Below are 12,872 nucleotides of genomic sequence, written 5' to 3'. Positions count from 1 at the left end.
CCCTCTCCCTCTCCCTCTCCCTCTCCCTCTCCCTCTCCCTCTCCCTCCCTTTCAAAATAAATAAACAAAAAAAAAAACTGCAAAAGATTATGAAGAGTAAGCCTTCCTTTTTCCCCTTTTTCCTTGGTCACGCTCTCTTACTCTTAATAGTTTATTTTGTATCCTTCTAGAAAAGCTTTATGCATACATGGCTTCATACCATATGTACATGAATGAATATACATGTAAAGGATTTAGCATATTTGTTGAAGATTTATTGGTGGTCCATTAACTCATGCCTGAACAATGTGACATATGATATGGTATTAAAATATAAAGCATTTGCTCATGGGGAAAACATAATAGATTAGAGTTCCTATTACATATTACTGCTTAGCGCTAATCAGACATTTGTTTCCCATGACCATTGATTTCTGTGGCTGTTTTTAACCAACTTAAGTATAAAAGATTGAGAAAAGTTTAGAAATTTACTGACAGAAATTAATCCTTACATAGTACTTGTACATGTTAATTGTGTAGTCATGTAACATGGATATATAGGTCAAATAAAATGTGAACAGAATGACAGGAAGTAGGGGAAAATAACTGATTTCTGGCTTTGTTCTCTGTGTCTTCAGGGCCCTATCCTCCCCCCAGCTGTTATTTTCTTCCAGGCACTCCCACCTACATCAAAAACAAAAGCCAGAATTTAAGAGCTGGAAGGTGGTGCTAAAAGAGAGGAGCTCCCCTACGTGGGCTCACTGTGGCCACTGAACAATTATTCTCATCATTCACTAAGTTGGGATGTTAGGCCTGACTAGGGTCAACATTAAGTAATAATTTGAGGCTTATTTTTCTCTTTATTTTCTTTTTAGAAATTTGATGCTGATCCAGTTGAATTATTTGAAATTCCAGTAAAGGAATTAACATTTGACCAACTCCAGTTGTTAAAGGTAGTCACAATAGCATACAGTGTAAATGATCTTTCAGTTTTAGAACGATTTATACTTATTTGTTTATGGTAGTGTTCTCTTTGTGCATGGAGATGACTATATATTTAGCATGTATAGAGCGTATGCTTTGATTTTCTGTTCTGTTAGGAAAAATGGGTTTGTGTTAATCCATTTGTCTTCTCTAACAGTTTCCATGGACCCCACTGTTTCTGCATATGTGAAGGGGCTTGGCTCTAATCCTTTGTAGGTAGACCATAAGGGCTAGCCCTTCTTTCTCATTCGTAGTCTCAGGTCGCCTCTGGTCGGCATTAGCCCTTCTTTATCTAACTGTCTTTATTTTACAGTTGGCCTTTTATGCTGTCCTTGGTTTTTATATTTCTGTTACTATCTAAGCTTTGTGTATCTTTTATACCGTGTAATTTTATATGATGACTCTTCCTGTTCTCGTTAGATACCTAAATAAATGGTTGATTGAATATAAACACTTTCTTAAGAATTTTTATTTATATTCTTCTCCCCTACTTGGGTATTTGATCATGATCTGATGTGTATGTATGCACATATAAAATATATACAGTTGTTAGTGATCATTCTTACTGACTAATAATTCTACATTTTACAGTTTTCTTTAACTTGCTAGCTTTTCAAGTTACAGTTCTGTTAACCATACACCTTCATAAACTAAGACTTTTTTTCCAATTGCATTTTGTGTGTGTGTGTGTGTGTGTTTTCTAGCTCGCTCATGTGACTGCACTGAAATCTAAAGATCTGAAAGGTATGTACCGATATGGAAGCGCTGTTTTCATTTCATAGTTAACATATATATGGTATTTCCTTATTCTTTTTAACTACTGTTGGTCATTTTAATGTGTATAATACTGGGCTATCTAAATAGTTTTATAGATATGAGGTCTTTACGTATATTAATTTTCAAATGCATTTATGTCGTGTGTATAGTAATGACATGTTTTTACTGTTACGAGTTTTCTTAGCTTGATCATCAAAGTTCTTTATGATTTTGTACCTATCATTCTTTTCTAAACATTCTTTTTCTTTTCTCTTTCCAAACATTTGTAACCATGACAAAATAGAGGAAAAATCAAGTATAGAAGCTGGATCCAGAACCAGGAGTCTGAATCCAGTTCTAATATTTACCTACTGTAACCTTGGGCAGGTTACTTTAACCACTCTGTGCCTCAGTTTCCCCAAAGCTTGTCCTGCCTGTGGAATCCCTTTGTAACTCCACTTTATACTCTCATAGAACTTTATAGTTTGTGTCATTCATTTGAAATTTAGTGGATCCTTTTTTTAACCCTTTATTCTGTACATGTCCTGTCTCTTCAACTAGAATGTAAACCTCTCTAGGGTGGGAAAAATGTTTTTGTATTCCCTGAGACCCTTACAGTGCTCTGTATATAGTAGGTGCTCGTTAGATGTTTACTTGCAGTTGTGATAACAGGATAGTTGGAATGCCTTTATGAAGAAATTGTGAAGTGCTAAAGACCAAAGTGTATCCCTAGAGCATAGATAGGACTTTCTAAGCTTTGTAGCTATTTCATGACTGTTAAAAATAAAATATATTTTATTCATTTAATTTATTAGTATTACTTAATATTTACATGGAAAATATTATATGACTTTAGTCTTTGTAATACACTTCTGTTTTTTTTAAGAAAGGAAAAGTTGAAAAGTTTGATATTAAATTTTTTTGCCCTCTTGGAAAAAAATTCTTACATGTTTTGAGATAAAATTTGAATTAAATGGTAGTGGTAACAAAAGCACAATAGTAGCTTTAGATTCTCTTAATTTCTAGCTTCTAAACTGATTTTGATATTTCAAATAGAAGCCTTAGCAAGAGGACCCTGCTGTTTAATTCCATTGAGAAATAACTAATCACTGCTGGTGATTACTTTGTAAAAGTAGTAAGAAATAATCACTGTTGGACTCTCAAACTTGGTGTTTCTATGAAATGTTGCAAACTAGTCTTCATAAAGGATGCTTATTTCAAAATGGAGGTTTTATAAACATAATAAATATACGAGTTTTCAAAAAATACTGCATAAAAAGGATCTCCTAATTACCTCTACATCTCTTTCTTTGTCCTAAGAGTTTAGGAAAAGATCTTAGTGATAAAATGGTGTTTTATCTACTGAGTTTTTATAATTTAAAATTTCAGAATCTGTGGTTGAGGAAGAAAATTCTTTTTCTGAAAATCAGCCATTTCCTTCTCTTAAGATGGTAAGTTTCTTAGGAAAACTAGCACAAGACTTACTTCATTCATTCTGTTATAACTTGAATAATTTATTTTGGGCACTAACAAGGCTGTGTCAAGGACAACATTTATAAAAACTTGTTATTGATTCCTTTTAGAGAAGATACATTTTTGGTTTGTGTACCTATCCTACTTTTTTTTTTTTTTTTTAAGAATAATTCACCTGCTCAAATGAATAAAAATGCTCACCTCAATGGGTTAATTTGGTAAGAATAGGAAATTCACACATTTCTGTATATAAACAAGAAATAGAAGGCACAGAAAAAAGGGGTGAGAGGGACATGAGATGGTGGGAGAAGTATTTTTACAATGTTTAAAACTGTTCCTGGGACATCTGGCTGGCTCACTTGGAGGAGCCTGCAATTCTTGATCTTGGGGTCGTGAGTTCTAGCCCCACGTTGGGTGTAGAGATTATTTAAATAAATAAAAACTTGAAAAAAAAACAAACTGTTCCTTAGCGTTTGGAGAGAAATGAGATTGTCCAACCAAAGAAAATGAGTACCCTGGTTACATAAAATGAGACACAAATTTCGAGAACTCCCCTGAAAAAAACATAAATACTAGCATGAGGATTTAAAAACTAGACACAATTCATACAGGAATCCCTTTAATATTATCAGGCAAGCCTATATGGATGCCAGGCACTCCTTGGTCATGCTAGGTCTGCTTTTTTTCCCACTGGCTCCATTTCCTAACTTCTGCTTTTCTCCATTGTCTTTTTCTGGTGATGTCAGGTACAGTAGATATATCTTAGGCAACAATATATCATTTCAGTTTATCATGATTATTCACCCTGCAGAGGAAGCTACCAGAGAGCTCCTAAAGTGGACATTGTTGTAGTGTGTTTAAAACCTGATTGGAGTAATTTTTCAGTTATTTATGAAGCCCAGTTAAGTTACATCATTTCTTCTAGTTCAGAATTCTGAAATCATTTGGTTCTGAGAAATCACATGATTCCTAGACTTGTGATTAAATACAATTATTAAAAAATTGTGTATTAACAGTTTAACATTTATTTAACCAGATAAATTAAACACACATTTATTCACTCTGTCACCATCGCTGTAATTTAATCACAGATGTTTTAAAACCGAAAAAGGCTAATAAATACAATCCTAATTTAAAGGAGAAACTTTGATGTTTAGGAGTCTTAACACGAATATACAGTATTTTCCTTATTTTTCTAATTTTGTATTAGCTCGGTAACAGTGTGATAGGTACATTAAATAAAATAAGGCTAAAGATACCAGAGAAGAAGGTCAAACAGCCACACATGAAATTGTTTACAAACTATTTAAGGTACTTGTCATGCAGCTGGTTAGGGCAGACCCAAGATCCCTGATGGCGAAAGGACTTTAGGTTAAGGATGTGTCTTTTGTAGTGGTAGTGTATCTGCCCTCCCAGATCTTGCCATAGACCACTGCTTTTGCTGCTTGATCTCTTGTTTAACTTAATCACCAACCGTGTTGTAATTCGGGGTATGGGAAAAGATAGTGGTTTATGCCGAAGGCACAAAACATTTTATCCTTACTTAGTGATATGTTTTACTATCGGTTGCTTTTTGTAGTAATTCTGTTTTCCTTTTTTTCTTCTCTTATTCTACCATTCATCTCACCAAAAACAAAACAAAATTCACCTCCAACAAACAAAACTCTAGGTTTTAGAGTCTTTGCCAGAAGATGTAGGGTTTAACATAGAAATAAAATGGATCTGCCAACAAAGGGTAAGTAATCCTTGACGTAACACATTCTTCTTCCTCTTTCTCCCCATTTCTTCAAATGCATTTGTTCCTCTCTCCTTGTTTTAGTGGAAAGGTAAGACTGAAATCTTACTCTGGCTTCTTTCGGCAAGCACAGTGCTTGTTGGACCTTTTTAATAAAAGCATACTTTATCCTTATATGTGAGTACTTGAAAGGAGTGATGAATGTATTGTAGTATAAATTTCAGTTTCAACATGTCTCATGTGGATATTAATATGGTGGTTTCTGGACATACTTATAAAATGAACAGTGGAAACTAAGAACTTTATATAACTGATGAGTTTTTGTTTTCTTATCCTCCATTTAAACATATATTTTCAGTAATTTCCTAAGCAGTTTTCTGTTAAGTGGCAATAGTAGCTAGTAATAGTTAACCAAGAAAAGAAATTTTCTGCAGGTGTGTTTTAGATCAGTCACAGATTTAGACTTTTTGCTGTTGTTCAACAGTTATATATTGAAAAGCTGCTATGGGTGAGCATTTTGTTGGTGCTGGGTTCAAGTACTGAGCAAAACAGAATAAAACTTGCCTTCTTGGAATAGTGTAGTTGAGGAAAATAATTCACTATTGAATATATCAGATGGAGATGTGTGTAAATGGTTGGGATGTATGGTAAGAGGGTTGTTGGGGTGGGGAGGGCACTGAAAGCGGTTAATTCAGGTATGATTGGGCAATCAGAGCAATATCCTAGAATTTGTTTTGATCAGAATAATCTACATCTGCCCTCAAATCATGCCTTCTAAGTAGCTGTTAATGATAAGCTGGTCCTGGTTAACATAGTGATTTTTCTTAATAAGTGATTTTTAGTTTTCTGAGCTCTTAGGGTTACTTTATTTTATTATCTTTTTTTTCAATATATGAAATTTATTGTCAAATTGGTTTCCATACAACACCCAGTGCTCATCCCAAAAGGTGCCCTCCTCAATACCCATCACCTATCTTAGGGTTATTTTAATGACTAATATATAAAATGCCTAATATTTGAATATCAACAGGACTCTTGGTATCTTAGCTATATTTAGAGACTATTTTTATTACGTGTTGAGGGTACTTGATACGCCTTAGAGCCAAAGAATGAGATTTTTAACTAGTAATTCATAATTACCTGGACTTTTTGTAATGAGTTAGCAAGTGAAATAGAGTCCTTTTGTCTTACAGTTCATGAAGATTATATAAAAATATTTTAAAGTTAGTAAGGTGCAGATTTCCAGAGTTCTGGTTTTTATTCTGTTAAACTTATTAAAGCAAAAGTTTATTGATGATATAATCACTTTGCATATAAGTGTCTCTACCTGAAATATGACAGCTGCACCATCACTAAGCAGCTGTGTGGTCTTGGGCAAATCACTCAATCTTTTCAAGCCTTAGCTTTCCTCATGTAAAATAAGAGTTGGGTTAGATGTTCCCAAGATTTTTTTTTTTTTTTTTTTTTTTGGCACTGTGATCCTAGGATATTTAATGGCCTTTGTTTTTCTGTTTATTTTTTCCATATAGGATGGAATGTGGGATGGTAACTTATCAACGTATTTTGACATGAATCTGTTTTTGGACATAATTTTAAAAACTGTCTTAGAAAATTCTGGGAAGAGGAGAATAGTGTTTTCTTCATTCGATGCAGATATTTGCACTATGTGAGTAATATTAAATTTTTTTCACTTAGACTCTTAAACCGTAGCTGGGATTTAGGGACAGAGGTTGTGATTGGAGGTTGGGAAGTTGCCCAGACTTCACCCTTCACTTGTCCTCTCAGTTAGGTTCTATATATTCTCACACCTCTTCAGAACTACCCTCTACTCCAGCAAACCTCACACCCACAGGGTCCTAGTACCTCATACTCTGTGTTCATTTTATAGGCAGGTAACATCCTCCTTACCAAATATAAACCCTCAAGGGCTTTCTTGTTGGCCATTTCTGAAAATATTTTAGCTTTTTTATAGAATAATTAAAAAGTTTTATTGATTGAAAGATGCAATACATGTTAATGGTGATTATAGCTCAGTAATGGGATTATGCTCTTTTGGTGGGGGGGGGGGGGCGGGGGCAGTTTCTTTATATAGTCACAGTTTCCTAAAATTCTAAAATGATATATAAGAATTATCTCCCTGATGAAAAGTACTTTCTTATTGTCTTCTTTAGGGTTCGGCAAAAGCAGAACAAATACCCCATATTATTTTTGACTCAAGGAAAATCAGATATTTACCCTGAACTCATGGACCTCAGATCTAGGACAACCCCCATTGCAATGAGCTTTGCACAGTTTGAAAACCTACTGGTAAGTTACATTTGAATTTTTTAGATTTTAATTTTTTAAGAAATGTCTTAGAGCAGTAGTGAATAAGTTTTTGTGTTATTTTACACATCTGATTGGTTAGTTTTGACCCATGTGTAGCAAGCTGATAGCTCTACTTAAAAATGAGGATATTAGATCTCAAAATAAAAAGCAGTTAAATGAACATTAAAGTATTTTCTTCCAGGCCTAGGTTAAGTAAGTTCTTGTAGTTTAGTTTTCTGAGTGGATTTTATGAATCATCTAAAATGGCTAGACTGTAGACTTCTTTGATACATAAATTGCAAGAAAAAGTCCTAACAGTTTTTTCCCTGTGCATTCTACTTTGGAGAACACTGATGTAGAGTACGACCAATTAGTATTTGCAGTTAATAAGTTACTTTCTCATGAGTAAATTATTTTTCTTCTTTTAGGGAATAAATGCACATACTGAAGACCTGCTCAGAAACCCATCCTATATTCAAGAGGCAAAAGCTAAGGGACTAGTCATATTCTGCTGGGGTGATGATACCAATGATCCCGAAAACAGAAAGAAATTGAAGGAGTTTGGAGTTAATGGTCTAATTTATGATAGGTATTTGTCTTTCATGAAAAGTTTTCATGTATTGTTAGGAAAAAAATAGTTATAAAATTAAAAATAATATTAAACTTAGTTAAAATTCTGTAGTTCAGCCTGAGGTTTAACATTTATTTGTAGAGTTTTTCAAACTTTGGAGTATAGCACAACCACTTGGGAAGCTTGTTAAACATTCAGATCACTGGGCTCCATACCAGATGTACTCTTGTCTTGGTTGGGGGGCTCTCTCCCCCAGATGCTTCTCTTTCTCCACCAACTTTCTTGGGGGTCTCATCCAGTTCTGTGGCTTTTCATACCTTTATTCTTAAGTTTTATATCTCCAACCTTTACATCTCAGACGTTTCCCCTAACTGCTTAAACTTTTGTATCCAGCTAGCAACACCTGTTCTTTCTGTAGACTTCCTGATTTCAGTATGACAACTCTGTCTTTCCAGTTTCTCAGGCCAAATCGTTGGAGTCTTTCGTGACTGTACTTAAACTCATACCCCAAAACCAGTCAGACAGAATCTTGTTGATTCTGTCTTCAGAATCTACCCTGAATGTATCCACTTGCCACACTTGCTATAGTCAGTCTCCACTGAGAAGGACACCTCATTTCTCACGTGGATTATTGAAGTTGTCTGCTCACTGGCCACTGCCTTTACTCATGCCTCCCTGCTCTCTGTTCTTAGCACAGCAGCCAGAGGGAGCCTGTTCTAATTAAAGTCAGATCCTATTACTGCTTATAACTTGCACGGTTTTCTGTGTCACCTAGAGTAAAATCACAGGCCCTTCCAAGGCCCCGTGTGAGCGGATTCCATCTCTTTTCCCCTCTCCCCCACCCCAACACGCCCACATAAACAAGCTCCGTGAGGACAGGCTCTTTGCCTGTTTTGTTCACAATTCTATCTCTAAAAATTAGAATAATGTGTGATACACAGTAGGGGTTCAAATATTTGTTGAACTTTTTTTTTCTTTTTTTTTTTTTTAAGCTCCCTAGGTGTTTCTGATGTAAGTTTGAGAGCCACCAATCTGATAGATGAAAAGATTGCTTAATATAAAGAAATTTGGGGTTAGAAAGGATGTCATTTAGTCCACTGAGGGGTGGGCAATCTTACTAATACTTGAGCAACATCGTACAAAGAGTAAGTGATGAAATTCTTACCAGGCTTGTTTTAAAAAATACTTTCCTTGGGGCGCCTGGATGGCTCGGTCGATTAAGTGTCCGACTTCAGCTCAGGTCATGATCACCAGCCCCACGTTGGGCTCTGTGCTGACAGCTCAGAGCCTGGATCTGGCTTCAGATTCTGTATCTCTCTCTCTCTCTCTCTCTCTCTCTCTCTCTCTCTCTGCCACTCCCCTGCTCATGCTGTCTCTCAAAAATAAATAAACGTTAAAAAAAAATACTTTCCTTGATTTTAGTTCACTTTACTGTTTGTCCTGTATAGTTGTATCACTTATAATAGACCTTTCCAACTAGTTCAATGAAGATAAAAATTTTACATCACTTATATGAGACATTTCCAACTAATTAAAGGAAGATAAAATGTTTACATTAATCATTTGAAAGAAGTGCTGGCTTTAGCAAAATTTTGGAGAATATTTCTTTGAGGAGAAGGAAGGGATGATTGCAAATATTTTCAGGCAAGGAAATGTATTGTGAGACATACCATGTATAATAACTTCGCTTCATCTGAAGGGCCTTACTTAGAGCCAAATTGTGACATGTAATGGAGAACAGGAATATACTTTGTGATAAAAAGCCCCCAAGAAAGAGAGTTCTTCCTGGCTAAGGATCAATAAGAGTACCTTTTTTAAAGTTTATTCATTTATTTTGAGAGAGTGAGAGAATCCAAAACAGACTCTGTTGGGGCTCGAACTCATGAACTGTGAGATCACCACCTGAGCTGAAATCAAGACGCTTAACCAACTGAGCCACCCAGGTGCCCCAATAAGAATGCTTTCAAAGAGGAAGTGTTGAGTTGGTTTTTGGGAGTGGTTAAGTTTGCTTTGACAGGATTTGAGTTTCATGCAGAAGCAATAGCATGACTCAGGGCAGGACTATGTTAAAGACATTGAGGAGATAGCTCAGGGTGGGGCTCCTGCTAGGATCTGTTAGAGTTGGTGTTTACCCTTGAACTTTTTTTTTTTTTTTTAACATTTTAATCTGAGAACTACATATATAAGTATGTATGTGTGTTTTGTATGTGTATACAAGATTTACAGTGAAAACCAGCAGTCCCCTGTGCCTGTTATCCCTTTCATTGTTTTTAGCTGAGTTCCTGTGCCCTGATGTTTTTTAAGCTATTTTTTTCTGGTATGTAATGTGCTTATGTTACTATTTTTTTTTTTAATCATCAAATTTAGACATTGTAGAGAAGTTTTTGAATGATTAGTGATTTGGGAGCCTTTGATTTATTTTACATTGGGGAGAATTATTGGTAAGACAAGGTGTTTTAGTGGGTCAAAAACCGATTTAGTCTCCTTTTACAAAGGTATTAACACACCGTAGATTTTACATTTAATCATGTTTTTGCAATACGTTATGGCATATAAAGAGCTGTGTTCGATTTGGTGATATTTGGAGTTTTTGCATTTGTGATAAGATGACCTTTAATTTACCTTTCTCAACTGGTTGTTTCTCATTTTGGTATGGGGCAAATACTTGCCAAATAGAGTAATTAGGCAATGTTCCTATTTTTATAAAATAATTACTGTACCTGCTCAAATGGTTAAAAAATTAAAATATAAATTCAGTAACAGACACGCGTGTTAAAGAATATTAGCATTAGATTTGAAGTCTGCCGTTTGCCTCTCCCTAATTCAATTCCCTTATCTCCTCTCTCAGATACAACTTTATCAAATTATTATTCTCTTTTTAAAAATTTTAAATTCTTATTTCGATCACTAAATAGTATCATTTAGTTTCTCATGGCTTTAGACTTTATTTGTACTTTTTTCCCACTTGTTACAATGTTCTTAAAGTCCGTCTGTTTATCGTGTATAATTACAATTTATTCGTCTTTGTGACTGTGTAATATTCGTGGCTATGTCTCTACCACCGCTTATTCTACTTGAGAACATTTAGGTAATTGCCAAGTTTTCGCTTTTGCAAAACTTTTGCTTTTGCTTTTGCTTCCTATCATCCTGAGTGAAGACTGCTCCCTGACCCTTCCTGTGTCTGAGCTTCCATTTCCTGTGGTCCAGATATTTTTTGCTTTATGGTTATTTTTATGGAACACACCCTTCAGTAACTTCTTAAGAAAGGAAGACATGGAAAGTAAATGTGTGGTCTTGCATGCTTGGAAGTATTGTGGCTGGGCATAAATTTTCATGTTAGAAACCATTTTCTTTCAGAATTTTAAAAGCATTTCTCCGTCAGCTTCACAGTTTTCAGTGTTACTGTTGAGGAGTGTGAAACCATGTTGAATCTTGTTTCTGCACGAGTGGTTTCTTTGTTTCCTGTCTGGAAGCTTGGAGAGTCGTCTTTTTGTCACCAGTGTGGTAAAATTTCATAGAGATGGGTCTTGTTGTGGGTCTGGTTTCATCCCTTGTGGTGGGCACATGGCAGCCCATTTAATCTGTTGATGCGTGTCCTTGAAGATGCCGAAAATTTTGTAAATTATTCTTTGATTTTTGTCTCTCCCATTTTTCTGGGTTTTTTGTTTTTTTTTTTTTCCCTTTATAAAAGAAATCCTTTAGTTTACATAAGACACACTCTTGGACCAGGCTTCTAATTCTTATTTTTTCTTCTATTTTCTATCTTTGTCTTTTTGCTCCACTTATCATCCACCCATTCTCTTGACTTTTTTGTGTTTTTAATTTCTAAGAACTGTCTTTATTCTCTGAATGCGCTTTTTTTCCTCTATATATAACATTCTGTTTGGGCTTAATGAACTATTTCTAGGAAGGCATCAAGGACTGTGTGTGTGTGTGTGTGTGTGTGTGTGTGTGTGTGTGTTTGGAATTTTCTTCTCTTTGGCTCACTATCTTACATGTTAGAAGCTTTCCTCAAGTTGCTTAGAAACCCTTGACTGCTTCTCGTGATAAGAAATAGGGATCTAAAAAGCTTGTTGGAGGCTCTGAGTGTGTGCATGGGGCGTGTTCACTTGGATTTCACTGTGGGATGATGTGAGTGGCCTGTTTGGTCATACTTCTGATGTCAGTAGATTCAGAACTTTACTTTTTGACTGACCAGATTCCTCACAGAAGAATCTATATAAACTACCTAGAGGATCCAGATCTGGCTCCCAGGGTTCTTGGGAATCAGGTAAGGGACGAGATTGGGGAAGGGAAGGCATGTCTCTGAATTTTGCATGTGTGATATGTGTGGACTGTCTCCTGGTGCTGCTGGCTTTTGTAAAATGCCCAAACCCTTACCTGGTTGTCTTGTCCTCCATTCCAAGACATTTCCTGTTAAATTCTTGAAATACCAACCTCAGGGGTGTGGCGCAGCCTCCATGGCAGGAAGTTAGGAAGGGAGATGCTCACTGCTGCTCAGGCCCTCACCTCATCTGCCCTGTTTTAGTCTCCCCTCCCCCTAGTTCTAGGGGGAAACGGGTGCTGCTTTTAACTCTGCCTTCTCATGGTTTCCACTACTGGCTTGTGATTTGGTGATTTGGCCTTTTCCGCTCGGCTAACTGAAATACTTTGTTATTACTTACACATCTATTTCCCAGCTCCCAAAACTGTGTTACTGTGTCTCTTTGTTTCTGTTTTTCCCTGTATGCATGGATTCTTTTTTAATCCCTTTATTTTCTTTTTAATGGGATATACAGGGAAAGTAAACATAGATGCTTCAGTTCAGTCTTCTGTCTTGACCCAGAGGTCACTTCTCATTTTCTTGGAAATTGTTTCCTGCTCTGATACCACAACGACCTCTGTCATCGCACCTCACGTGAGCTGCCCGGCCCTCACGTTTAGGCCTGAGAGGCCGTCCTCTCTCTGCTGATGGGCAGTGCAGTGCTGGCATTGTCACATGGGCTTTTTCTGGGCTCTCAACTGTGAGTGCGTGTGCCTGCGCCACACAACTTCAGAACAGTTCTCAGTGCACATCTTCAGTGCTTT

The 12,872-nt window shown here is 36.1% G+C and overlaps 1 protein-coding gene across 3 annotated transcripts in view; it reads left to right on the top strand.

Moving 5' to 3' along the window:
• The window catches only part of GPCPD1 (glycerophosphocholine phosphodiesterase 1), a 65,408-nt gene that overhangs the window by 33,411 nt on the left and 19,125 nt on the right, over positions 1-12,872 (top strand). For all 3 annotated transcript variants that reach the window (XM_049651094.1, XM_049651092.1, XM_049651093.1), the window contains exons 13-19: positions 855-932; positions 1,668-1,707; positions 3,109-3,170; positions 4,862-4,927; positions 6,457-6,593; positions 7,099-7,234; positions 7,663-7,823. In XM_049651094.1, the coding sequence (XP_049507051.1) occupies positions 855-932; positions 1,668-1,707; positions 3,109-3,170; positions 4,862-4,927; positions 6,457-6,593; positions 7,099-7,234; positions 7,663-7,823 (680 nt within the window). The remainder of the gene's footprint in view (positions 1-854; positions 933-1,667; positions 1,708-3,108; positions 3,171-4,861; positions 4,928-6,456; positions 6,594-7,098; positions 7,235-7,662; positions 7,824-12,872) is intronic.

The sequence above is a fragment of the Panthera uncia genome (genome assembly GCF_023721935.1).
Source record: "Panthera uncia isolate 11264 chromosome A3 unlocalized genomic scaffold, Puncia_PCG_1.0 HiC_scaffold_11, whole genome shotgun sequence".
In the NCBI taxonomy this organism is placed as follows: Eukaryota; Metazoa; Chordata; class Mammalia; order Carnivora; family Felidae; genus Panthera; species Panthera uncia.
This window is presented reverse-complemented; position numbering and strand designations above follow the sequence as displayed.